Below are 25,588 nucleotides of genomic sequence, written 5' to 3' on the forward strand. Positions count from 1 at the left end.
AATTCAGCAGAAGTAACAGTGTGTGACATTCAACACAAGATCAGAAAAAGCATTGCAGCTTCCGCTTGGCTCTCTCTCTCTTAGATCACTCACTCCAGGGGAAGCCAGCTGCCATATTATGAGGACACTCAAGAGCTCTAGGATGTCCACATGGCAAGGAATGTAGGCTCCCTGCCAACCATCGGCGTGAACTTAACAGGCATATTAATGAGGCCCCTTGAAAGCAGACTCTTCAGCCCTGGCCAGCCTTTTAAATGACTGCACCCTCCTCACTGACATCTTGACAGTAACCTGAGGAGAGACCCTGAGCCTGGGAGAGTCACTTCTGGATTCCTGACCCAAAGAAGCATGTATTAGTGACATAGCCAGTGCTTATTATTTTAAGACACTAAGTTCTGGAAGTAATATGTCATGCAGCAATAGACAACTAATACAGGAGGTGAGGGGGAGAGGAATCAAAGACTTACTCTGGATTTTTGGACTTAAACAGCTGCATCAATGACAGTACCATTTACTGAAGTACGGAAACCTGGGAGAGGAAAGCATTTGAAATCACAAGGTTGACTTTGAGATGCCTTATAGACATCCAAGTGGAGATATCAAGTAGGTGTTGTTATAAGCCTGCAAGCTGGAGAAATATTGGCATGGCTGGTGGTGAAAGCCATGGACACCCAAGGAAAAAAGGTGACGGGTCCTGGTACCAAGCCCTGGGGCCCTACAAGCTTTAGAGGTAGGACAGAAAAGGAATCATTCTAAGAAGGAGTAGTCAGCAAGGTGGGAGGAAAAACAGAAGATAGTAGTAACTAAAAGGCATGAAAAGAGCGTTTCAAGAAGGAAACAGAGATCATCTAAGGGACTGACAGCAGAGGGAGAAGTCCAGAGGAGCAGTTACGCCTCAGTGACAGCTTCTTCAGAGAAACCGTGGTTAATAGTAAGCACACAGTTACCAGTTGTTGAGTGCCTACTCCCTGCCTGGCACTCTAATAGATTTTCTTGTTGGGTCATCACAGTAACTCAGTGAGGTAAATATCATTACCCCCATTTCACAGATGAGGGGACCGAGGGACAGAGAGATTAAATAACTTGCTCAAGTTCATATTGTTTATGGAGTGGCAGAGGCCATGTTGAAACTCAAGTGTGTGAGACACCAAAGGCCTTGATCTTGACCACAGGGATGGGCAGAATGCAAAGGACCTGCCTTTTTTTTTTTTGCATCTCACCATAACTGGGTTTCCTAAGTTCTTTTGTAGGCCCTGAGAAACATAAGCAAATGTGGGCCCAACAGGTGGGTGTTTCCCCAGAAAGTGAGCAAAGAAAGAGAAGAGGGGCAGAGGTGAAAAAGGCAGGGGAGGGGGAATCTCTGCTTTTGACTTTAAAGGAACAACATGCAAATTATATTCAAAGAGCATGCAAATGATATGTAAATTGATTTGTGAATGAGCGTCTGTTCTTTTTGAGTCAACAGCTCAGGCACTTTTGGGTGAGCCCTCCTCAGCTTCCTCCCAGGGTTGCCCAGGGTCAGGATCCCTTGCAGGATCTATTGTCTAAACTGGAGAAGTAGCATGTGCCTCTCCCCACGGCAAACCGGGCTCTGGACTGGAAGGAGAGCGCTGCCTACCATGTCCAGGTGACTCATTTAATCACGCGTTTGTCTGACAAATACTTGTAAAGTAACTAGAGGAAGATAAAGGAGACAAGGAGAAGACTCATTATTTCTAATTTCTGGGAACATATTCTAGTGGGGGAAATAAATAGATACCGTAAACCCTACGGTAATATCTAGAGTCTAGACGAAGTTTTCTCCGCCTCAGCACTATTGACATTTTGTGCTGGGCAATGTCAAGGGCGACTGTCCTGTGCATCGTAGGATGTTTAGCAGCATCCCTAGTCTTTATCCATTAGATGCCAGTAGCACCCCTCCCCAGTTGTAACAACCAAAAATGTCCCCAGACATTGCCAAATGTCCCTGGCGTGGGTGTGAGGGAACCAAAATCACCCCAGCAGGGAATCAGTGCTCAGGACCCTAAGGCTATAAGCTCCTTGAGTGAGTCAACAAACTCACTGAGCTCTGGGTTCACCTCCAAGAACCCATGTTTTCCCTATTTTTGTATTTGCACCATTGTGGAGGGCGGTCTTTCTGAAATTTCTCACCTAATTCCTTCCCACCAAGCATGACCTTCTCTTGACTCTCCACTCTGAGCAAGTGCTGTTACTCAGTTTGGCTCCCAGAGATTCTTGAGGAGCAATCAAGGTCACCCCCAAACTAAATGGCCCCAGCCTCGAGCCCTTCAGGTTTACATGTCTGCTCTTCAGCATCACTCTGCTTCTTTCTCTGTCATCGAGTTGTCACCTATGGGACTGTCACTCACGCTCCTCTCTGCCTGCACCCATCCCCTTTGATTGGCAGCTTCCAGGAGTTAAGAAACTAGATTTTGCAGATCAGTGTTTTTCTCACTGTGCTCTGCCAAGCACTGTGAGTCCGGCGGGGCCTCCAGAAGCCCCTGGGGGGTGGTGGGAGGGGCAGGAGAGGCTTCCAGGAGGCAGGAGGAAAGCAGACATGTCTCCCTGGCCCTTTCCATGGCTTCTGCCACAGCAGCTGGGCTTCTCTCAGGTTTGTTTTGCTCTGCTTCTGCATGATAGCCTTTGAACAAAAAGTCCCAAGAGTTAAAGGTGTTTGCAAACCGCTGACCTCAATGGGGGGCATTGTGGAGAGCAGAGGGCTCCCCGACACCTAAGATGGTTGTGCTTTGGTTCGCAGCTCGGTGGTGTCAACCATGGCTGCCTGGAGGCCCTTTAAGCTTCCTCCCAGCTCCTTGCTACTGGACAGATGATGGGGGCGCCCATAAGGTGTCACTTTCCACAGACACCAAGCCCTTTATCCATGTGGGCAGATGAATGGACCCCAGAGGCAGACCAGACCCCCAGGCTTCCGAATCAGACCACAGTGCCTCTTCCTGGGAAGAAAAGGCAGTAAACCCCAGGACATGAGGGCCCTTCATCCACCCAGACAGCAGAGCAGAGTCATCGCACTGATTGACAGCAAAAAGAACTGAGGCAAGACACCGGGAAGAACTTCCCAGCTTGGCACCTGGGGAGGAGCAGTTGGGAGCTGCCCTGGAGCAGGCAGCTTTGGGGCAGGGGGGTTTCCCAGTTCCTGGCTAAGGAATAATCCACCACCCTTCCCCCCCCCCCCCCCCCCCGGCCTCTGCCCCAAACGGAGCTCAGTCCTGCGCAGATAAACCTCCAGGCCCTGAAACTTGGTAAGGGGTGGAGAGCAGGGTGTGGGCCATGCCCCGTCCTGCCATCTCTAAGAAGCCCTTTCTGTCAGAGCCTTGCCGGACAGCAGCACAATGTGTGGGGATCTTGTTCCCAAGGGGCTTGGGGATGGAGCAGGCTCTCCCTTCTCCCCCAACCTCCAGGCCCCACTGAACCCTCTGGACACAGGCACAATCAAGCATTTCATGCCTCCCAAGGGTCAGAATGAAAGGCCTGTGTCTGTCTGTGCACCCCTCCCCCACTTCCATTTTCAGATTTTTCCATCTGCCCTTGAGCCAGAGCCTCATCTTTCTCCCCCCTTTCCCCCTCCTGCCTGCTAAATTCTTTACAAATATCTGGGAACAGAGGAGATTGCCTTCGATATTCAGTACTGAAGCCACTAACTCAGGTCTCTAACATACCAGCGAGGGAGGGAAGATGCTAATGATCCTCCCCTGTCACTCACAGGAAACTGGAGAGCTCAATGACACCCCAAGGTCATACAGCAGCAGCCAGACTCGATGTTCTGCCCCCCTCCCCCTCCCACTCTGCCCTCCTCCATGGTTTGCTCCGGATCTGGGGTGACTCGCCACTTCCTCACGGAGCCAAAGGGCTTCTTCCCCCTGGAAAATCCCCAGACACTGAAATGACCAAGATCAGGAGGAGCCACTGAACCTAAAACACAAGTTCAAATCAGACTTCACCCTTCTGACAGCTGTGCGTCCCAAGGAAGGGAAGCTGTCTGTGAAGGCTAGGGGTGCTGATCCCTGACATGTTCGTCCCCCCCCCAATGCTGAAGCCAGACAAGCAGCCAGGAACTGGCGCCCCTGTTCTCCAGTCCCTCTGCCGCCACCCGTGAGCAACAATTCCGGGGCCTGACATTCTCTCGGATTCACACCACCTCCCAGAGCCCCAGCCAGGAGCGCTTCCTGGATGAAATATTAAACATGCAAATCGGAGACAGTGCCTGAACGAGCGACAGACTGCACGACCACAGCCTGGCAAAGGAGATGCACGCCGTCCGGGGGTGGGGAGGGGGGTGAGAAGTATATATAGATATAGACTTTGGATCTATCTGTGCAACGTGTGTATAAGGCAGAGAGCAGCAGGGATGGAAAACTACCACAGCAGCCTTCCAGCTGGGGTGGCCTGAGGTCGGCAGGAGGCTGGGGAGGGAGGGTCAGGAGGATCCCCAAAGCAGAGAGCTCAGAGTGGGGGATGACAAAAGCCCTTTGTGCTTGGATCTGGGTGGAGGGGGCCGGAGGCTCAGGGCAAGGCACTGGGCATTGGGTTTTGGAGAAGAAATTGGTTAGAGACAAGGCCACTGGGAGGAAGAAGAGAAAGGTGAGAGAGGAGGAGGCCAAGGCCTGGGGAGTCACCAGGAACAATGTCTCACCTCCCATGGGGCACTGAAGGCCCTTTAATAGGTGCCCACATTGACCTGGGTGTCATGGAGCTCACATGACATTGACTCAGTGTGGTTCTACCTTGGTCCAGATCGGCATTAAGTTGACAATAGTGTTGTTCACACTTTAGTGTGCATTTGAATTTTGAGGGGCTTGTTAACAGTGCAGGAAGCTGATTCAGATCTGGGTGAGGCCTGAGATTCTGCATTTCTAGCAAGCCTCAGGTAATGCCAGTGCCGCTGGTCTACCCACCTCAATCGAGCAGCCAAAGTCTACAAGGAATTAGAACTACATGGAGTTCACTTTGGCTCAGATGGACATAGAACTCACAGGAGTTCCGAGGACCCCGGGGTGATGATGAAGATGGTGTCTGTCCGTGGTGTCCAGCAGGTCAAGGAATTAGAACCATACGTCACTTCCCTGAGTCCAATCTGGCATGGAACTCCCAGCCCAGAGTGTCAGAGCTTCCACAGCAGCTCACACAAAAATGTCCACAGGGCTCCAGACTGACTGGAGCTTGTGGGGCCTGGGGTGACATGGAGGCCAGGAGGCTTGAACTAACTAATATGGGGCACACATTGCTTCAGAGAATCAGGGAGCCCACAAGAAGGAGTTAGACTGAAACAGAGCCACTTTGACCCAGAGTAAGATGGAGCCCACAGTGGGGTCTGGACTGACTTGGAACCCACAAAGGACTAAGGGTTTACCCACTTTGGCCCAGGGTGACATGGAGCTCACAGGGCGTGGACTGATATGGCACCCAATACAAAGCCCCTGAGCTGAAGAAGGCCTGCAGCGTGGACCCCACACATAGCAGGGGCTCTCCGTGGACTCTCCAGGACTGGGGACTTGGAAGACAGGAAGGGAGGAGCCAGAGGAAGCTGCAGAGAGGAGGGGCCAGAGCCAAGATGCTGCCAGCTCTGGGGCTGTTTGCCGTGGGCTGAGTGGTACTTGGCTGGGCCCTGGGTTGGAAGGTGTTGAGGGAGAAGGTGCTGCTGCTGCTGCAACAGCTCAGATGGAGGAGGAAGTGGGAAGCTGGATGCAGGGTGGCACGGGGCCCTGGCACGGGGCCTTGGCACGGGAAAGCAGGGCCTCCACAGGGAGGCCTGCCTTAGGCAGGGTCCACTGCCCTACCCACGGCCCTGGCATTCAGACTCCCGGCTCCCATTATATACGGGAGACTTGGGGAGTTATTGGGTTAGTGGTTAGGGACCCCAGATGGTGGGGGGGTCCAGCACGGGGTTGGGGGTACAGACAATAAGCATCTCCTCGTTTGGGGACTCAGGCCCCAGAGGAAAAAGGATTCTCACTCCCTGGGACAGGAGGCCCTTCCCATGCAGCCAGGTCCCTGGGCAGAGTGCCCTGACCCCATTGTGTCCTTCCCCAGGGGAAAGAACAAAACAATGCAGGTTCTTCTCCCCGGGGGAAAGACCCATCAGTATCTGGAGACGGATGCTTGCTATCTTTTTCTTAACTAAATCTAGCCTCACTCCCCCATCTGATCAGAGGTTCCCTCAGCCCTATGCCCCACCCAAGTGAGAGGCTGCTCAGGGTCTACCTGCGGCTTCTCTTTACTGCCCAGGTGAAGGAGGGGAGGAAGGGATGGGGGGGGGTTGCTGTGGGATCTTGCTACAGCAGATCTGGCAGTATCAGGCAGGAGGGACGCCAGACTTTTAACAAGGGGGAAAAAGACATTTTTCTTGACCAAAGCCCTAGAGGCCTATTCCATACAACATGTGGCCCCCCGCCCACCAGCCCCAGGCCAGGACACCCCCAATATCTCCACCTCTCTGTCTGCCTCCCACACCCCCATTCCGGGTCTGGAGTGATAAGGTTCTCCCCTCCTCCTACCCACACTTTTTTGAGCCCGTTCCTCCCAGGCAGGTGTCAGGAAGAAGCTAAGGGGCCTCCCAAGTCCAAGGGTACCTTTCCCTGCCTCCTCCCCCTCCTCCACCCTACCATCTTTCCCCATTCAGCCTATTACTGCTAGAAATCGATCCATAACTCCACTGCTTCCTGCATGCTGACCTAGTTTCTGGCTCAGTGCGGAGGGGACACGTCCTTACACAGTCCTAGACACAGAGCCGTGCATAGCCCAGGGACACACGCTCCATGTACCTGGGATAGCCTGACGCAGGACCTTACCGTGTGCATTCCCAAACACACACAGACTCACGCACGCATGTGGGCACATCCAGAGACACCTCCCTGACTCAGGAACACACCAGGGACCCCCTCACACACGCAGGGCTCCCTTATTCATAGGACCAACGGATACCTGTGCATAAACTTACAGGTCCTCATGAGCCATAGACACAATTCTCCACAGGGCCTCCCCACTCTGTCTCCATCTCCAACTCCTAGATCTTCATCTTCTAGATCAGGAAAGCACCAAAGGAGGCACCTGGCTCCCCACAGGGCCCTGCTACCATGCTGCCCCAGCCATGGGACCAGGGATCACCCAAACCCAAGAATAGATCCCTGGTCTCCCTCCCTCCCTCCCTCTACTGGAGCTGCAGGTGACTTATTTCCCGGAGACAGGACCCTATACCTCCATAGAAGGGATCTAGGGGAGAGGGACCCTTCCCTTCTGTTGTCATGGCAACAAACTTAAGGTCATGTGACTTTGGTCTGTGGAAATGACAAGAGATGGGGTAAGGAACCCCAACTGTGGGGCCTTGAGCATTTTACTTAATCCCTCCCAGCTGTTCCTCTGTTAAAACAAACACTTGATTGCACAGGTAGGGAATATGAAAGCCTTTGTAACAGTCAAGCTCAAGGCCACAAATGTAAGAGTTTATTCCGCCTGTGGATGACCACATGTCCAGAGGGGACCTCTCACCTCTGCCTCCCAACAGCCCATAAAGTCATTCAGGGAAGACTCATGTCACCAGCCACCCTGCCCACACCCCTCATATTGCAAAGACTCTGGCTCTTGACTCCCAGAGCGTATCTCCAACCCAAGTCCTGCTGTCACACTGGGTAGCCTTGGGGTCCCAGCAAAACAGGACAGGTAGGCAGCCTCCGCTGACCACATCCCTCTTTCCAGGACCTTGCCTCCCTTCTCCCACCTCAGCTCTCTGTGTCTTCCCCAACACCTCCACACCCTTACCTCACGCTTCTCAATTTTCTACTGACTTCTCGGCCCCATCCTGTCTTCACCTTCCTCCCCCGCCCAACCCCTGGGCCCTCACTTCATACCCTCACGCTCGTGGTGCTTGACTTCCCCTGCAAGCTTCGGCAAGAACCCTCGCCCCAGGCCGCCCACCTGCCCGCTGGCTCCTGCACCCCAGCAGCTAAACTCAGCTGGGAAAAGCCCCCACATGCAGGAAGTGTGGTGCCCCCACCAACTCCCTGCTTCCAACTCTCTGTGTAGTTAGCAGAGTCCTCTTAACCTCACGGTTTCTCCCAGCTCCTCAGTCCTCTCCCCTCCCCCACTGTGCCCCTCACCTAGTCTCCCACTTCTCAGGAACATAGAAGCTCTCTAGAAAGTACCCCTACTCCTGCCCCCACAGCTGCCAACCCACCCATCTCCCCGCTCATCTCTCTTCTGTCTCATGCGTGTGTATGTGTGTGCACACGTGCGTGAGTCAGAGCACGCTGGCCCCTCTCCACCTGGGTCGCAGCCCCTGCCCCTCCACACAGGCCTCACTCCCTCACTCACCTTTTTCCAGGGTCTTCAACCCCTAGTCTCCCCCAACTCCACTGTCATCCTGCTTGACCGGGAGTTCCCTCCTAGGTCCCCCTCCCCATTTCCTTCCTTTACACCCAAGGTCCTCAAAAGAGATGCCTGCGTCGACTGTATCAACTTCTTTACCTCCTGTATCATCCCCACACCCCTGAAAGGGGGCCACTAGAGTCACCAGTGACCTCCTAGCTGCCAAGGCCGGTGGACCACCTTCATTCCTTATTTTATCTGATCTTCATGCAACATTCAACACTCTTCCCCGCTTTATCTTGATGCGGCCTCTTTCCTTGGTTCTCCTGTTAGTTAGGGTAAGTTATATTAGTTAGGCTATTTTTTTTATATTGTATTTTAACTTTATATTGTACTAGGTAGGCTAATAATTTTTGTTATTAAACGAATTCATTATATTAGTTGGGTTATGTGGCTAAGTTGTGTTAGATAAGCTAAACTCCTGTAACAAAGATCCAAATAGGAAAGTGGCTTAAAGAATGTAAGGTCCTGTTCTCTCTCGTGTTCCCAGGGAACGCTCCAGGTCAGTGGGGCTCTGCTCGCACAGTCATTGGGGGGCCCAGGTTCCTTCCGTGGTGTTGCCGCACTGCCCCCTAGGGCGCTGTCAATGATCTTAGGCTGCAGCTGGGTGACAGCCATGCTGGCCCCAGCTCAGGAAGGGGAAAGGGGGTGGAGACGGGTATGTCTAGGGTCTTAAAGCCCAGGAGGAGAGGAGGGGCCCATTCCACTTCTCCTGGGCCTCCCACTGGTGGGTATAAAATCACATGGCCACATCGGACTTCGAGGGAAGCTGGGAAGCGAGTGTACCTGGGCAGCCAGGGCAACACAGACTTTGGGGGACAGTGGACGACCAGCAGTGGTCACCAGAGTTCCACAGTGTCCCTCCTACCTCCAGGACACTCCACTCACCTTGGTTAATGTCACTCAGGGTTCTATTCTTGGATCTCCTCTCACTCGGACACACATCCCCTGGTCATTCTTGCCCAGCCATATGCTAACGACACCAAACATTCTACCTCCAGCCTAGATTGCCCTCAAGCAGCAGACTCAGGGCCAAAAGCTGGGATTCCAGCCAGACTCCTCCTCTCCTGACCCCCACACTCAACCCATCACCGAGGCTGGCAGTTCTCCTCTATAGAGGCCTCTCCCTCCTCGCAGCTGGCTTCCTATCATTTCTCCCAGCTGCTGTCCCCAACACTTTACACCTCCCCCCAGTGAAATGCAGGGATTCAGGCCCAGCCCCAAGCCCTCTTCTCTTCTCACTTTTTCATCTTTTCCTGAGCCTGCATCTAGCCTCCAACCTCCATTTGCACGGACACCCAGGTGACTCACACGAGTATACTCTGACCTTCCCCTTTCTCTGAGCATCGGACCCAACATCCACTCAGATGCCTCAAGGGCACCGCGGACTCTACATGTCCAAGCCTGAATGAAGGCTGCTCCCCATGTTCTGACCCCAGCACAGCATTTCCTATCCCACTGTCAACCCCACGTCTAAAGCCAGAGTCCTGAGACTTACTCTTGTCACCTCCTTCTCCCGCATCCCCCGGATCTAATCCTCACCACATTTGGTCAGTTGTACCTGGGTCCACTTCGTTCCCCGGCTGCATCCCCAACCCTGCATCCATCACCGACACAGGCCACCATCATCTCTTGCCTGGACTATGACAGTAGTCCCCTCACCAATCTCCCCACATCTGCCTTTGTCCCCAGTGTCCACACTGATGCCACAGTGATCCTCCCAAAACAAAGATGATTGCCACAGCCCTGCTTAAAATCCACCGCTGGCTTCCCAGTGCTGCCAGAATAAGCCAAAACCCTTACCTTGCCTGCAGGGCCCTGCATGATCCAGGCCTCCCCCTGCCTCTGCCCAGCATCTCCCCACGACTCTAGGCTCCGGCCACACTCAGTTCCTTAATGCACATTTCTCCCTCCAGCTCCAGGACCATTATCCACACTGTCCTCTCTGCCTGGCACACTTCCCTCTCCTCTCCTGTCATTCATTCCTAGTAATCATTGCAAGCTCCTCTCAAGCGTCACTTTCCCAGAGAAGCCTCTTCTGCTCTCAGTGCCCAGGTCAGATGCTCCTGGCCCAGCCCCCAGGCCCTTGCACCCCTTTCCTTCCCAGTGCTGTTTCAGCTGCAGGATTCTTCATTACCATGGCCTCCCACCACCACCACTGCAGGCTCCAGAGGGCCAGGACCTTACCTGTTTGCTCTCAGTGCCTCGCACAAGGCCCGGCACATAGTAGGGGCTCAATTAATATTTATTGAACAAATAATAAATAAAGTAAGGTTTATGGCCACCATGGTCTGACTGGGTCATCCCTCAGGGGCTCCCCAGTGCTTTCAGAATAAACTCCTTAAGCTGATATACAAGACCTTTTGTGTTCTGGCCTCTGTCTACTTAATTTTTTCTCAAATGCACCCCATGTTTCAGGCACTGTGATCTGTTTAAGAGTCCCACTCACTCAAGCCTCAGTGCCTTTGCTCTGCCCTCTCTGTCCTCAGCATCTCCCAGGCCTTCATCACTTCATGAACCCCGCCCCCCCTTCAAGTCTCAACTCAGATATTTCCTCCTCTGGGAAGTCCTCCCTCACGCCAGGCGCTTCTCCCACATGCTCCATTGTTCCCTCAGCCTCCCTGAGCTCCATCTCCACTTGGCATGCTCTACTGTGACTACTTGCTCACTCTCTCTCTCCCTTAATAAGCTGTGAGCTTTGGGGAGAGAAATATGGGGTTTTAGTCATTTCTTTCCCCAGCCCTTACTCCATTGTCCAGGACAGTTAATGCCTAAGTAAATGTTAACTCTCTTTGCGCCTCTTCACTGCCCCTCCCATTCCTTTAAAACTGTGCCATACATAAAGCTGACAACTGGAAATGACCCAAACATCCATCAATGGACTATGTAAATTGTACATTATTCATAAATGAAATACAACATGGTAATGAAAAGAGTAAACTGTTACCCGCAACAGCATGATGAATCCACATGCAAAAGAAGCCAGACCCAGAAAATTACCTTCCATTTATATGAAGGTCAAAAACAGGCCAGCACGGTGGCTATCTCAAGGTCAGGGGGATTGAGTGGGATTGAGCCTGGCGGAGCCTCCCAGAGAGCTGGCAGTAAGGCTTACCTAGACCTGGGCGGTGATCACACAGACATGTGCCTGTGTAAATGTTAATCAAGCTGGATTTTTTGTGCACTTTAAAGTAGGTAACGTCACCTCTATTTTTTTAATGCTATAGTTTTTGCAATAAATCACCATGGATAACAAACTTCTCCTGTCTGAGAGTGATTTCCTACTACAGAGTCCCCTGATTTTAGGTACTAATACTGAAGCTCAGAGAGGGTAAACCACTCAGCTGGAGTCACCCAGCACATCTGTGGAGACTTCACACCCTAAGGAAAGGACTGCATGTCCTGCTTTTCCCATGCAGCTAAAGGTTTCTCAAGGGCAGGCTCTGTGTCTTTGTGTCTCTGGCACAGAGCTCTGTGACCTCCAAATATCAGGGGGCTACCTCCGGTTCATAACTGATCACTGCTGGGTTAGTGAAACTTGGCAGTTGTGTTGTTATTAAGAGCACAAACTCTAAAGGTACTATTCTGTAGCTGTGTTGTATTAACCTCTCTGTACCTCAGTTTCCTTATCTACAACATGGGGTAATAATAGTACCTTCTTCATAATGTTGTTCTGAGGGTTAGGTGAGTAACTGAGCATAAAGTACTTAGAACAGTGCCTGCCTCCAAGAAAGTGCCATGTAAGTGTTTGCTATAATAAATGCTATTAAGGGAAAACTCAGTCAGACAGACCAGACCAGAGTGAAATTCTGCTCCTCTGCTGGCTGTGTGACCTCAGGCAAATCAATTAACTTCTCTGAACCTTCACTTCCTTATCTATTAAACAAAGATAATAATAACTATCTATTGTTATTAAGGCAAAATAATGCATGCAAAGCACCTGACTAAGTCCTGGTAGGTAGGTAAGGAGCATTTCTTACAAATCCCTCTAATCAAACCCAGCACTGGGACGGGCTCAGTTGCCTGGAAGAATTAATCCCTGCACCACGCTCCCTTCGCCAGCCCGGCATCCTCCTTCTAGTGCTAGCAGACAGCATCATCTAGCGGACATCTCTGGAACTGCATCTAGCCGAGTGCCACTGGCCTCGCTGTGGTGCAGTCCTTTTAAGTAAGCCTTTTAAAACACGCACTCTGCATTGGACAAGTATTTGTTAGATGCCTGCAGCGATAGGACACGGATCCAGAACCTAAAGAAAATGAAGATATACAAGATGCCTTAGAGGGGTGCAAGAAAAAAATTACAATGATCTTATCATCAATACCCTATATTTTTAAATCTTAAAGAAACTATAAATACCATATAGAAGGACTTGGAACACTGGACAATATCTTCTCCGGAAGTTTTTACAATTTCAGGAGTGATTTTGAAGTGACCATTTTTGTGTCAATGACTCAGTTAAGGCCAAAGCAATGAAATGAAAACTTAGATCAGAAAGGTGATCCCCCCCGCAGGGCAGCCTGACTTAGCTTGCTGGGTTCGCCATGGAGAGGGGAAGCGGCAGTGTTTGGCTCCAAAGCCCATAATCTTCCGCCACACTCCAATGCCCCTCCCGCAGAGTGGAGAGGTCTATAGAGTTCTTCATAAAAGAGTAAAGAGGGTCTAGAGGTGACATGATCATGTCCAACAGTAGAAACCAAAGAATACTTCATGGAAGAGATAGCATTTCAAATGGGCTTGGAGAATGAAGATACAGAAAAGGGTAGATGGCTGGGAAGGAAGGGCATTCCACTGTAATCGACCACACAGTGTATAAAGTGAAATAACAGGTCTAGGCTGGACAGGAGAGTTAGGGTCAAAGCATAGAGGGCTCCGAATGACAGGTCAAGAAGGATGCATTTAATAAAATGAGGGGACCCACTGAGTAAGACGGTAATCTGATCTGAGGGAAGCAAGAGAAATCAAAGATACAGAAACTAGTTAGGTGGCTACTGCAATAGTCCAGGCTAGACTCATGGGAGCTGCACTATGAAGGACAGCATACAGGAGATACTGGCAAGAAATAAAATGACACCAAGAAGATGGTGAAGCAGGCGTTGGAGGGCTCCTCAAGGGCATCCTGGGCTATACTGAGGACCAAGTGGTCTTCTGCAACTTTAACAGTGACAGCCACTCTTCCACCTTCGATGCTGGGGCTGGCATAGACCTCAACGACCATTTTGTCACACTCATTTCTTGGTATGACAATGAATTTGGCTATAGCAACAGGGTGGTGGACCTTATGGTCCACATGGCCTCCAAGGAGTAAGAGCCCCCTGGACCATCAGCCCCAGCAAGAGAAGAGAGGCCCTCAGATACTGGGGAGTCCCCCAACACACTGAGAATCTCCTGACCTCCACAGTTTCCACCTCTGACCCCCTGAAGAAGGGGAGGGACTTAGGGAGCCCTACCTTGTAGTGCACCATCAATAAAGTACACTGTGCCCAGAGAGAGCAGGAGAGGGAGGGGGAGAGAGAGACAGTGAGAGGGAGCTCGAGCAGGAGGAGGTCCAGAAATAGATAGCAATGGGTGGAATGGGAGACCTGGGTGAGAATTCAAGGTGCTGAGTCTTGGGGAGGGAATGGGAAAAAAGACAGAGCCGTGACCAGAACGTAGACATGACCAGGGGGACTGATGTGGGCAGGGTGTGGAGACAATCAGCTCGTTCTTCATTAGGGAAAATATGAGTTGCCAGTGTCTACACAAAGATATGGGGCTCAGGAGAGGGGCTGGGCTGGAGGGTGGGGAGGCAGGGACAGTCATCTGGGAGTCACTTACCTATGAAGGTGCAAGCTACAGATTTGGGAGAAGACAAAAGGAATCACCTGGGGAGACTTGGGGGTGGAGGGTAGACACCCCCTGGACATCACTGGGCTCCCTTTTTTTAAAGCTTTCTGAGGACAGAGGAGGGAGAGGAGGCACAGAAAACAAGAAAGGAACCTGACAGAGAAGTAGGAGAGGTTGGTGAACATCCAGCAATGTCATCCATCACGGAGAGATCCAGGGGTCAGGACAGCAGGGAGGCAACCATTGGATTTGTGGTTGGGGGTGGTCATGAGTGACCCTGGAAAAAGTGGTTTCAGGGGGCAAAAGTCAAACCAGAAAGATTTAAGAGGCAAGAGGCAGAGGGTGTGAGGGCAGCTGAGGCGGCCAGGACAGGGGAGGTGATGGTGAGCAGAGCTGGATTAGCGTGAGGTCGGCCCCAAGGCCTTGTGGACAAAATTTAAGGAGGCACACACTCTCAGGGCTGTGCAGGTGGCCCTGGTGAAGAGGGGCAGACGCAGGCCCGAGAGCTGTGGAGAGATGGAGGCCCACGGAGAGAGAACCTCTGAGGCTACAGGAAAAGAAATAACCCGGCAAGAGAATTCAGAGACCCAGACAGAAGTGAAGACCCTCGATTTCCACATCCCGCAAAACACACCGTGGCCAGTAGCAGAGCCTGGAACCTGGGGGAACATGAAGGATGGGGGAGAGGCAGACAATCTGGGAACGGGCTAGGGACACCCCACCTGGAGCAGCCAAGACACCAGGGAGGAAGGGAGAGCTTCCTTGGACCCTCCTGGGGACATTAAATTGAGCTTCCTTTCCCCTTTGGTGAGTGTTGGGGGAGGGGAGTCCCAGCATCTTCGGGGTCAGCCTGGGAAATGCAATGGGTCCAACTCTTCAGTTCAGGGAGGCTCGCGGCCCCAGCTCAGAGGCAGCACTCCACACCAACCCCAACATGTTCACCTCTTCCAGAAAGTACGGGCAAGTTTCTCCTTTCCAGAGCTGTTTCTGTAGTGGGCTGAATGGTGGCACCCAAAAGGTATGCCTGTCCTAACTCCCTTCCCTCCAGACCTGTGAGTGTGACCTTATTTGAAACAAGGGTCTTTGTCAATGTAATTAAATTAAGGTTGTCAAAATGACCTCAGGCTGGATTATCCAGGTGGGCCGTAAATACAGTGACAAGTACCCTTATGAGAGACAGGAGAGGGGAAAGCCATGTGACGATGGAGACAGAGACTGGAGTGATGCAGCCACAGCCCAAGAAATGCCTGGGCTCTCCCCAGAAGCTGGAGGAGGAGGGGAAGGAATCCTCCCTGAGAGCTGTCACAGAGACCATGGCCCTGCCAACAGCTTAATTTCAGACTTCTGGCCTCCAGAACTGTGAGAGTATAAATTTCTACTGTTCGAAGCCACCAAGTTTGTGGCAATTCGTTACGGCAGCCCTAGGAAACTAATATAATTCCCTACTCTATAAATTACTAGAAAGTTCCTAGCGATGCTTCCAGCCCTGAGATTCCCCAGATTAAACCTTTCAGCAAGGAGGGGAGTTCCAGGTCTGGTGAAAAGGTGCTCACAGCCCCACCCCCCTTCCAGGATGAGGCTTAATACTTTCACTTGAGGAGGGAAGACAAATTAAGGGCCCACCTCCCACTCCTCAGAGGAGAGTCCCAAGGAGTGTTTCATGACCCACCACCCCTTCCTTCTTCGCCCAAAGCTCATGCCATCCCGCCCAGGCTGGGCAAAGGGGCCAAAACTAACCCAGACCACATTACTAAAAGCAAGGAGCTTTATAAAACAGGACTTCTGCCTTTCTGAATTTATCCTTGCAAACACCACCCCCTCTTCACAGCGGCTCTCTCCCCACCCGTCCCATGTCCCATCTTCCTTCTTCCTCTGCCTTCCGTAGTCTTGGGGGGCAAGATAAGAGGGATACCCCTGAAGCACAGGAATGGAAGGCACTCTCCCGCCCTTCTCCCTCTTCCCACGACACAGCTGGAGGGGGGAGGGGAGGTCAGCAGGGTTCATAAAGGCCAGATGTTGAGGAGAAAGAGAGCAGTGCCCACCCCACGCCCACCACCCCACCCCCACCCTCACCCCCCAGCAAGAAATAATGAAAAGACACAGTTTTTAAAACGAACAAAATTTTTATGGTCCAAAACAGTATTTATCAAGAATCTGCTCTATGCAAACAATAACTTTTTACAAAGCATTTTCACAGAAAAGGAGACAAGTCCTTCCCCAATATCGTATGCGGGAATTGTTCCTCCCTCACCCCGCTTGGGGGGAAAGGGGGTTTTATTCTGGTGTGGACAGAAGGGTCACTGGGTCCCTATGTTGTTGGGCAGATCCTCAATCCCCAGGTTCCCCTCACACCTAAACTTGGAATCTCCCTAACATCTAACCTCCCCTGACCTCACCTGGGTGGAGGAGATATCCACTCCATCCCTCCCTGACTCTAGGGGGATCCTCCCAGCCTGAGGGCGTGGTCCAGGCCTAGCTCTCCCCTCCCCCCCAGAAAACAGAACCTCTGACCTCAAAACTAATCCCCTGGCCCTGCCCCCTTCGGATCCATCAGGTCCCTGACAACTCCCAAAATGCCAGAAGTAAAGGGGAGGAAGCTGAGGGTACCTCAGCCCAGTTCCCACCCAAACCCAATCCTTGCCCCTTCAAACCCCACTGGACCTTGTGGTTTGGCCAAGATCCCTTCCATTTACCCCTCCACAAAAAGCAGCTTGTCCTGTGTCTACAGCAGCCCTGCCCCTCCTAATATGAGGAGTAAACTGGAGGAGGGGGTTGGTTTATCAAGGGGCATCCTCTTTCACCCATCAGACCTCATAAACTGAAAGCAAACAGGAAAACTGAAGAAGGAAACTCCAAAACTGGACAAAAGGGAAAAGTTGGTGGCTGAGACTGACATCTCGACAATCAGGGGACTCCTGACTTGGGGGCCCCTAGGAAGGGGGTGATAGTCCCCTTGCTCAAGCTGCCCTTCCCCCATGAAGGCACCTTGGTGCTATGAGTGCTGGGGAAGGCCTTAGGGGAGTGAAGGGTTAAAGGCCTAGATGGTGGGGGTGGGGGATGCCCCCAGGGAGCTGCCAATCACCTCCCCACCCCCACCACAGCCCCCTCAACCCCGAGCTCGCCCACAGAAACAACCGGTTTGTCCATCACCATGGTCTCTCTCCATCTTTTTTTTGCCTTGTCTTCGGGCTGCAGCCTCCTTAGCTCCCCCTGGGGTGAAGGCACTGCCCCCAGAGATCCGAGATGGCAGAGGGGAGGGGCTGGGATCTATGTCATTAAATCTTTTCCGTTAAGCCTTCTCCTGACTCCAGCCCTTCATTCATCTCCAAAGGATGAGGGGGAGGGGGTGTCACCCCAACCAGTTAGGTGCTTGAAGATCACTGTCATTTGAGGTCCCTCTGACCACAGTCCATAAACCATAAAGGGGCCAGGCAAGTGTGAGAAGGCAGCCGGCAGTTTGGCTGTGACCCCAACTTTTCCCTCTTGGTAGAAGAGGTCTCACGTTCAGAGCTCCTCCAGGTTGATCCCCCAGAATTTGACGCCGGGGGGCTCAGGGACAGCGGGACCCCCCACCTGCCACCTCCACAGCGGGTGGGCAGGCGGGGGCTTGGCGTCTCCCTGGAGGCGAAGCGAGGACGCGGGCCTCAGGTCTCCGTCCTCGCCCACGACCAGCGCCGGGGGACACGGGAAGCAGTCGAGGAGGCTGAAGGTGCTGGCGGTGGGGAGCGTCGGGGCCGGGCGGCGGGGCTGCGCGCTGCGCGGGGGGGGCGCCGGCCGCCGGCGCTTCTTGGCGGCTCCCCGCGCCGGCCCTTTCGCCGCCGGCCGCTCGGGCCCCCTGCGCAAACTCGGCGTGTCGAGGGCGAAGCCCTTCGCGTAACACCACAGTTTCGACCGGCGGATCAGTCGATCGAAATGTTCCTGGCGGAGGTTGCCGGGCGCGGCCGGAGCTTCGCTGGCCGTCGAGGGGCTGGCGGCGGGTGCCTCGGGGCCGGCCTGCTGAGGGGTTCCGTCGACCGCGGCTGTCTGGCCGGACTGGGGCGGCTCGGGCGCGGCCCCGGGCCCCGCGGGCTCGATGGAGAGGCCCGCAGGTGGCGGCGAAGGCCGGGAATCGGGCTCCTGAGGCGGGCTGGCGGCGGCAGGGCCAGGCTGGGACTCGAGACCCGGGGCTGGCCTACGCGGAGCCGAGGCGGAGCTGGTCGGCGATTCCCGAGGGCTCCGGGGCGCCGGGCAGCGGCCCGCAGGAAGGCCGGAGCGGGCGCCGAAGTGCGGGAAACTGCCTCCGCCCTCTTCCTCCTCACGGCGGCCCCGGCACACTGCGGCGTCGGCATCCTGGCCGGCAGGGGGGCTCGGCAAGCTGGACCGCCCGGCCTGTCCCGCGAGGTGCTTCGGGCCATCCGGGGCCCAGCCGCCGGCGCACAGGGGGGCGCGAGGGCCCAGCAGCACAGGAGCCCGCGGCGCCGGCTCCCCAGGCCCCAGGCCCAGAGAGGACGCCCGGGGTTTGGCAAGGGCGCAGAAGGCAAGGGCACGCAGGCAGAGCGGAGAGAACTCCTGGGTCCCCAGACGCGGCTTCCTGGGTGTCGGGGAGCAGGGCGACCCTCGCGGGGACGCGGGCACTGCGAGGCGGGGAGCGGGGCACAGAGTCTCCATGGAACCGCCTAGGGGGGTGCCCACTGAGGGGGCCCTGGTCCTAGCGGCGGGATGCCCTGGCTGCCCGAAGAGCCCACGGGCGAGGGGAACATCGCCCCCCCTCGACGGGGAGGTCTCCGCTCACGGTCGCCCCCGGCCCGCCCCCCTGGGCCTCGAAGCTCTAGCTCCCTCCTCGATCTCGTCACGCGGCCCTCCCGGCGGCCGGACTCCTGGGTCCCCGCGAGCCCCTGCGCGGTCGGCCGCCCTTCCTGCCGCCGCGTTCCCTGAGCAGCCCCGGCGGGAGCCCCTCTCGAGTAGCCCGGAGCGCAGAGGCGGGGGAAACAAAGCGACCGGCGACCGCGGGAGGCGGGAAGGACCCCGGGCCCGGCACCCGGTGCCCGGGCCCAGGCGGCGAGGAGGGCGCCTTCCGCCCGCTCGGCTTCTTTCTTCCCCGCTGGCTCCCGGAGACCGCGTTATAGAGAACTGCCCCCTCGCTGCCCCAATACCAGCGCCGGGGCCGCGAGCCCGCAGCTGATTGGGCGGCACTGCCGGTGACGCGCGCCCGGACCCCACCCCTCTGGCGGAACCGCCCCCGTCCCCATTCCGCGCACAGACACACACACGTGGACCTGGCGAGGCTGAGCCCGGGAGGGAGCGTGCGCGGGTGGGTCCGCGAGCGGCCAGATGCGCCGCTGCACGTGGCCGGGGGACGTCCCGGCGCTCGGTCGTCGCAGAGCAATTCCTTTTTTCCCTCCACAGTCGCGGTTTTCTCATCTGTAAAATGGGAATGTCCGTATCTTCTTGGGGCTACTCGAATGAAAATAGATGAATCTCAAAAACAATGTCGAGGGATGGGATGAAATGAGGCGGTTGTGGCCTACAAGCTTTGCACAGCGGGGACTCCCCTGGGCAGAGAATGTCCCCTACCTCTCTGTTCCAGTCCCCTAGAGCAGTACCTGGTACACAGCGGGCAAAAAATGTTGAACGAGTAGTTAGGAATTGAGTACGTGTGCCAGGTGAACATAGGAAAACATAAATTCGGGGGCGGGGGGGGCGGGTATTACACCACGGAAGACGATAGACTTTCTCAGTACCTGTTTCCATTTCTCTAATGCAATTTCTAAAGGGCCTCTTGACCAGACTCCGAGGGGCTAGCTCTGACTTCTGAGTCTTGAGCTTCGAAAATGGGTTGAGGAGGCCAGAGAAGGGGACACACAGACCCTCACTCTTATCTCCCCCAAAACAGTAAAGCAAAGAAAAAGTGAATCCCAAATAAAAATCCCCATAATGGAGGACCACCTCCCCCCCAGCACGGTCTATTTCCTTACCCTTCTTTAGGTTCTGTATAGCTTACTATGATATGAAAGTCTGAAAATGTATTGTCTGTCTCTCCCATTAGTCTGGAAATGAGCTGATGAGAACTTTGTCTTAATCACTCCTGCATCCTCACTGCCTAGAACCATGCCCAGACATAATAGGTGCTCAATACAGAATTTTAAGTAAATGAATGAATCCCCAGAATATTTCTCTCATGATAAAAATCAGGTTGGAATATGGCTGCCTCCCATCCCCAGAAATATAAAGAGAGCTTGGTATGTTGGCTTGGAGTAAGTGTGTGAAGGGGGTGGGGAGATGTCACAAAAATCTCATTCTGGGGTTAGGGTAAGAGAGGGTTCCTGTAAGGGTACAAATGATGTGGCTTGCATCTGCCCCTCCTGGCCGTGACAACAGAAGCAATTTTTTCCTACGTGTCAGCAAATAATACTTGGGAGGAAAGGAATCAGGAAGGTCACCCTCCCCACCTCCCTTTGCAGAGGCCAGGGGTAAAGGCCCCAAGGTGGAGCTAGAGTTTAACGAATGGGGGACAGGGATGTTCTGTTGCTCAAAACTCTCACCCCCTAGCATCTTCTACAGGTTTCCAGGGCAGTTGACCTGACGGGAGATCCTAGGATCCTGTTGGTCTAGACTTCAGGGTCCTAAGTGCCCCAAAACCCTGCTCCTCTGCCCCCTTCACACACACAAGAGGGAAGTTCTGGAAGGATGTTGATCTTCACAGCTGTCTCTTTTGGGGAACAGTTCTGAGGACTCTTACCCTGAGACAGCAGTGCCTGATTTCTTTTGTTTGTGGGGCAGAGGGGCATTTGCTTCCATCTAACTCTACTCCAGCCTCATTACAGCTGCGATGCCTGGGGAGGGGGCTTGGGCCCCACCTGCGGGAACCTGGACAATGCAGATCAATGACCTCCTCCTCCCACTCCAAAAGCCACCAGCCCCCCAAATCTGAGTTTAGGGGCTTTATCAGGGACCGTTACTATTTAGAATCCTTCCATGGAGAAGGAACTCCCTCCACCTCTGCTTCCCCTTCTTCCCCTTTTTTGAATCAGGCACCCCAAGGATATACAGCCCGGATGGGAAAGCCCTCTGTGGCATAGAAGCGCTTTGCAAACAGGAATTCCTGTAACTCTCCAGCTGAAGGGACCTAGAGTAATCAAGCTTCAGTTTTCAGAGCACTTGGACTGGGGGTGCCAGCTGCGCAACCCTGGGCAGGTCACCTAGGCACCCTGAGTCTCAACGTCCCTGTCAACGTAAAGGGGACAACAGTAGCTGCCGCACAACATTGTCGGGAGGGTGGAAACTTGATGCGAGCGGGCTGGCACAGCTCTTGCAATTCCCGTTAGCTACAGTAGAGGACACTCGACCCCGTCATCAGCCAGCGGGATGGGAAGGCGACAACACCGGTCTCTCGAACCCCTATTTCCCCATAGGAGAAAAAGAGGCGAGGCTGGATGCTGGGTTCCCACCGACACCTCCGGAATAAGGCATATTCAGTATCCCCCGAGAGACCTGGAAACCAGCCCTTCCCTGTCCGTGGCCCATCTAAGTTTCGCCCAAAGGCCTGTGTTCAAGAATTTGGGAGCGGGGAACCTGCCTAGTTGCCCTTGCCCTGGAGGAAGGCATAGTAGGGAGCTGGCCCCCGAGGTCCAGCCCAATAGTAACTTCTATAGCACTGACTACATTCTAGTCTCAGGTCTAAGCACTTTATGTTATCTAATCCCCATAACAATTTTATAAGATACTATATATACACATATTTAGTTTTGTTAATTCTCACCCGAGGATATTTTCCCATTGATTTTTAGAGAGAGGGGAAGGGAGGGGGAGAGACAGAGAGAGGAATGTCAATGGCTGTCTCCCGCATGCACCCCGACTGGGGGTCGAACCTGCAACCTAGGCATGTGCCCTAACTGGGGATCAAACCTGAAATCTTTTTGGTGTGCAGGACGGCACTCCAACCAACTGAGTCACCTGGCCAGGGCAAAAGCATAATGTTTTTGAGGTTTGTTCCTGCTGTAGCGTGTATTAGCAGTCTGCCCCTTTTTATCGCTGAGCAGCACCCATGGTATAGATATAGCACAGTTTGTTTATCCAATCACATTCGTGTTGTTTCCATTTTCAGTTACTATAAATAATAGTTATGAACATTTGCATGCAAGTCTTTGCGTGGACGTAAGTTTACATGTTAAAAGTGGAATTTCCAGGTCATATGGTAAATTTATGTTTAACTTTTGAAGAAACTGCCAAACTGCTTTCTAAACTGGCTATACTATACCATTTTAGATTTCCATTAATATCCATGCTCTAAATGAGGAAAGCAAGAGACAGAGACTAAGTGACTTGCCAAAGGTCACACTGTTAGCAAGTGTCAGAGCCTGGACTCAATCCCAGGTCCCAAGTCCATGCTCATTACCAAGAGTCTGCCCCATGACAATGAACCTAAGAGGGAAGCCATTTCTTGCCCTACCAAACCATAGCCACCACCATTTCTGCCTATCTTGCTTCTAGAATTCCCTAAGGCAGGCTGCGTTCCAACCCAGCAGGGCTGCATCGCCCCTTAGCCATGCCCACACTTTGCTCTACTCCTGGAAATTTGCACCCAGAGTTAACAGCTTAAGTTCTGGACTCAGATGGGTCTGTTCATATTCCAGACTCATCATTTAACCAGCTGTGTGATTTCGGGGCAAGTTACTCAACCTCTGCTTTAGTTTCCTCATCTGTAAAACAGAAATAGAATCTTCCTTCATGCCGTTGAAAATGTTTTATTATGTATAGTCAGTAATACAGCAATAACTACTTACGGTATCAGGTGGGTCTGGGAAATATTGAGAGAACATTTTGTAAAGTATATGATTGTCTAACCACTATGCTGTACACCTGAAACTAATACAAAATAATAGTGAATGTAAACTGTAATTGAAAAAGAAAATTTAAAGTTCTAAAAAAATGTTTTATTATGGAAAATTTCAAACCTATACAAAAGTAAGTAGAGGAATATAATAAACCTTCACATACTCAACACCCAGCTTCAACACGTATCAACTCATGGTCAATCTTGTTCTATCCTTACCCTTACCCACTTCCTCCCCTACATCCATTTTTGAAAAATCAACTTTACTGCCCTGGCCAGTGTGCTCAATGATTAGAGTGGCAGCGCTCACACCAAAGGGTCTCGGATTCTACTCGGTCAAGGGCACGTACCTGGGTTGCAGGTTCAATCCCTGGCCCTGTCGGGGCGCATGTGGAAGGCAACCAATGTGTCTCTCTCACATCAAAGTTTCTCTCTCTCTGCCCCCCTGTTCACTCTCTCTAAAAATTAATGGAAAAGATATCCTCAGGTGAGGATTAACAAAAAAATAATCAACTTTACTGAGGTATTATTTAAACATCATAAATGTACATTTAAAATGTATGGCTTAAATCGTTTTCACAAGTGAATACACCCATGTAACCACAATTAAGACACAGAGCACAACCCATATTATCTTGAGATAAATCCCAGACATCGTATATTTCAATCCTAAATATTTTGATACATATTGCTACAAGATAAGGACTCTATAAAAATACATATATTTTTAACCCTCACTTTTAACCCTCACCTTACTCCTCACCCGGGGATATTTTTTCCACTGCTTTTTCAGAGAGAGCAGAAGCGGAGGGGGGAGGGGGGAAGAGAGAGAAACATCGATGTGAGAGAGATGCATCGATTGGTTGCCTCCTGCCCATGTGCCAGTGGGGCCAGGGATTGAGTCTGGGACTGAAGTACATGCCCTTGGCCCGGGATCGAGCCTGGAACCCTTCAATCTGCAGGCCAACTCTCTAGCCACTGAGCCAAATGGGCTAAGGCAGGACTCTATAAATATAAACATAACCTCAATGCTATTATCAAACCCGAAAAGAATTAACAGTCATCCTGTAACATCATCAAATAGCCAGTGTTCAAATTTCTAATTGTCTTACAATATTTTTTCTTTACAATTTGTTTAGTTTATTTCAATTAAGACCCAAAGAAAGACTTCCAGTGGTTGCTATGGCTCTTAACTCCCTTTTAATCTGCACATTCCTCCTTTACCTCTTTTTGTTTTCTCCTTACAACTTATTCACTGAGGGTACCAGGCTACCATGTAGCTTTCCCACAGTCTGGAATGTACTGACCACATCCCCAGGGTGTCATGTAATTAAGCAACATTTATTCAATAATATTTATTAAGCGTCTACTATGCACAGGGTTGCCAAATTTAGCACACAAAAATACAGAACAAATTTGTACTAAAAATTATTTATTGTTTCTCTGTAATTCAAACTTAACTGGACATGCCACATTTCATCTGGCAACCCTATCTACACACCTAGCTAGCGCTGGAGGCACAGGGGTGAGCAAGGCAAACTCCCCCTCCTCCCCAGAAGTTTCCATTCCAGTAAACTAGGGGAGCCGGGTAATATGCAAGCAGACAGTATTCCTCCTGGGGATACTGTGAGGACTAAACAAGAAACCCATATGTTTAGCACCTGGTCCATAGATGCCCTTGATAAATGCAAGTGCTCTTGGCAGTGGCTTAGCCCTTTCCCCTTCTGTCTCTTCCCTTTTCCCATTCCTAGCCCACATCCCCAGGAACTACTCCAGGCTTGTGCTCCTGCTCTCCTTCCTTCACGTGTCTATAATGAGTTCATTCATCTATTTATCCACAGTCGCTGAGCACCCGCTTTGTAGCAAGCCCCAGGCCAGGCCCTGGGGACTCAGAAATGATGGAGACGCAACCTGGTGGGAGAGGTGGATGTTACTAATTTGAGAAGTAGCAATAGAGGAATGACCGTGGTCCAGACAAGGTGACCTTGAGGAGGGAAGTCTTTTCAGAGAAGGTAATCTCCACTTAAGTTCTAAAGATGAGCAGGAGTACACAAAGGAGGCATGAGAGGAGGGTCCCAGAGGCAAGCAAGTGCCTGGCCTGTTGCTGCCAACTATCAGCCATTGACAGCCATCTATTCCTGTTAAGTCAAGAAGATGCCCTGGCATTGGCCTTGTCCCATGGGCCCTCTCAGAGTCACCCCTTACCCCTCTTTCATGTTTCTTCCATCAAAAAGCCAAATATTCCCTTGACCCTGTAGGTTCCAGCCCCCATCTCTCCTCCCCTTCACAGCCAAACTTCCCGCAACAGCTGTCTACATCGTCTTCCTTTTCTCACCTCCCACTTACTCCTCAACCCACTTCCATCTGCTCCCACCTCCACCGCCACCGAAATAGCTCTTGCCGAGGTCCCAGTGGCCTCCATCACATTAAAACTGGCAGGCTCCTGTTAGCCCCCCGGTCTTGACCTCTCAACGACGTCCCACACAATTGGCCACTTCCTCTTTCTAGGAACTTTCTAGTCTCCTGCCTTCCAGGCACCTGGCTTTCCTTGCGTCCTCCTGCCTCACTCTGCT

General features: G+C 52.5%; 1 protein-coding gene across 1 annotated transcript; it reads right to left on the reverse strand.

Moving 5' to 3' along the window:
* Positions 1 to 16,338: 16,338 nt before the first annotated feature.
* On the reverse strand, positions 16,339 to 19,295 carry EPOP (elongin BC and polycomb repressive complex 2 associated protein). The gene has a single exon (XM_081160851.1). It carries the CDS (start codon positions 18,848 to 18,850, stop codon positions 17,708 to 17,710), a length of 1,143 nt encoding a protein of 380 aa, XP_081016977.1. The 5' UTR covers positions 18,851 to 19,295; the 3' UTR covers positions 16,339 to 17,707.
* Positions 19,296 to 25,588: the final 6,293 nt, after the last annotated feature.

Source organism: Miniopterus schreibersii (assembly GCF_964146895.1).
Source record: "Miniopterus schreibersii genome assembly, chromosome: 16".
In the NCBI taxonomy this organism is placed as follows: Eukaryota; Metazoa; Chordata; class Mammalia; order Chiroptera; family Miniopteridae; genus Miniopterus; species Miniopterus schreibersii.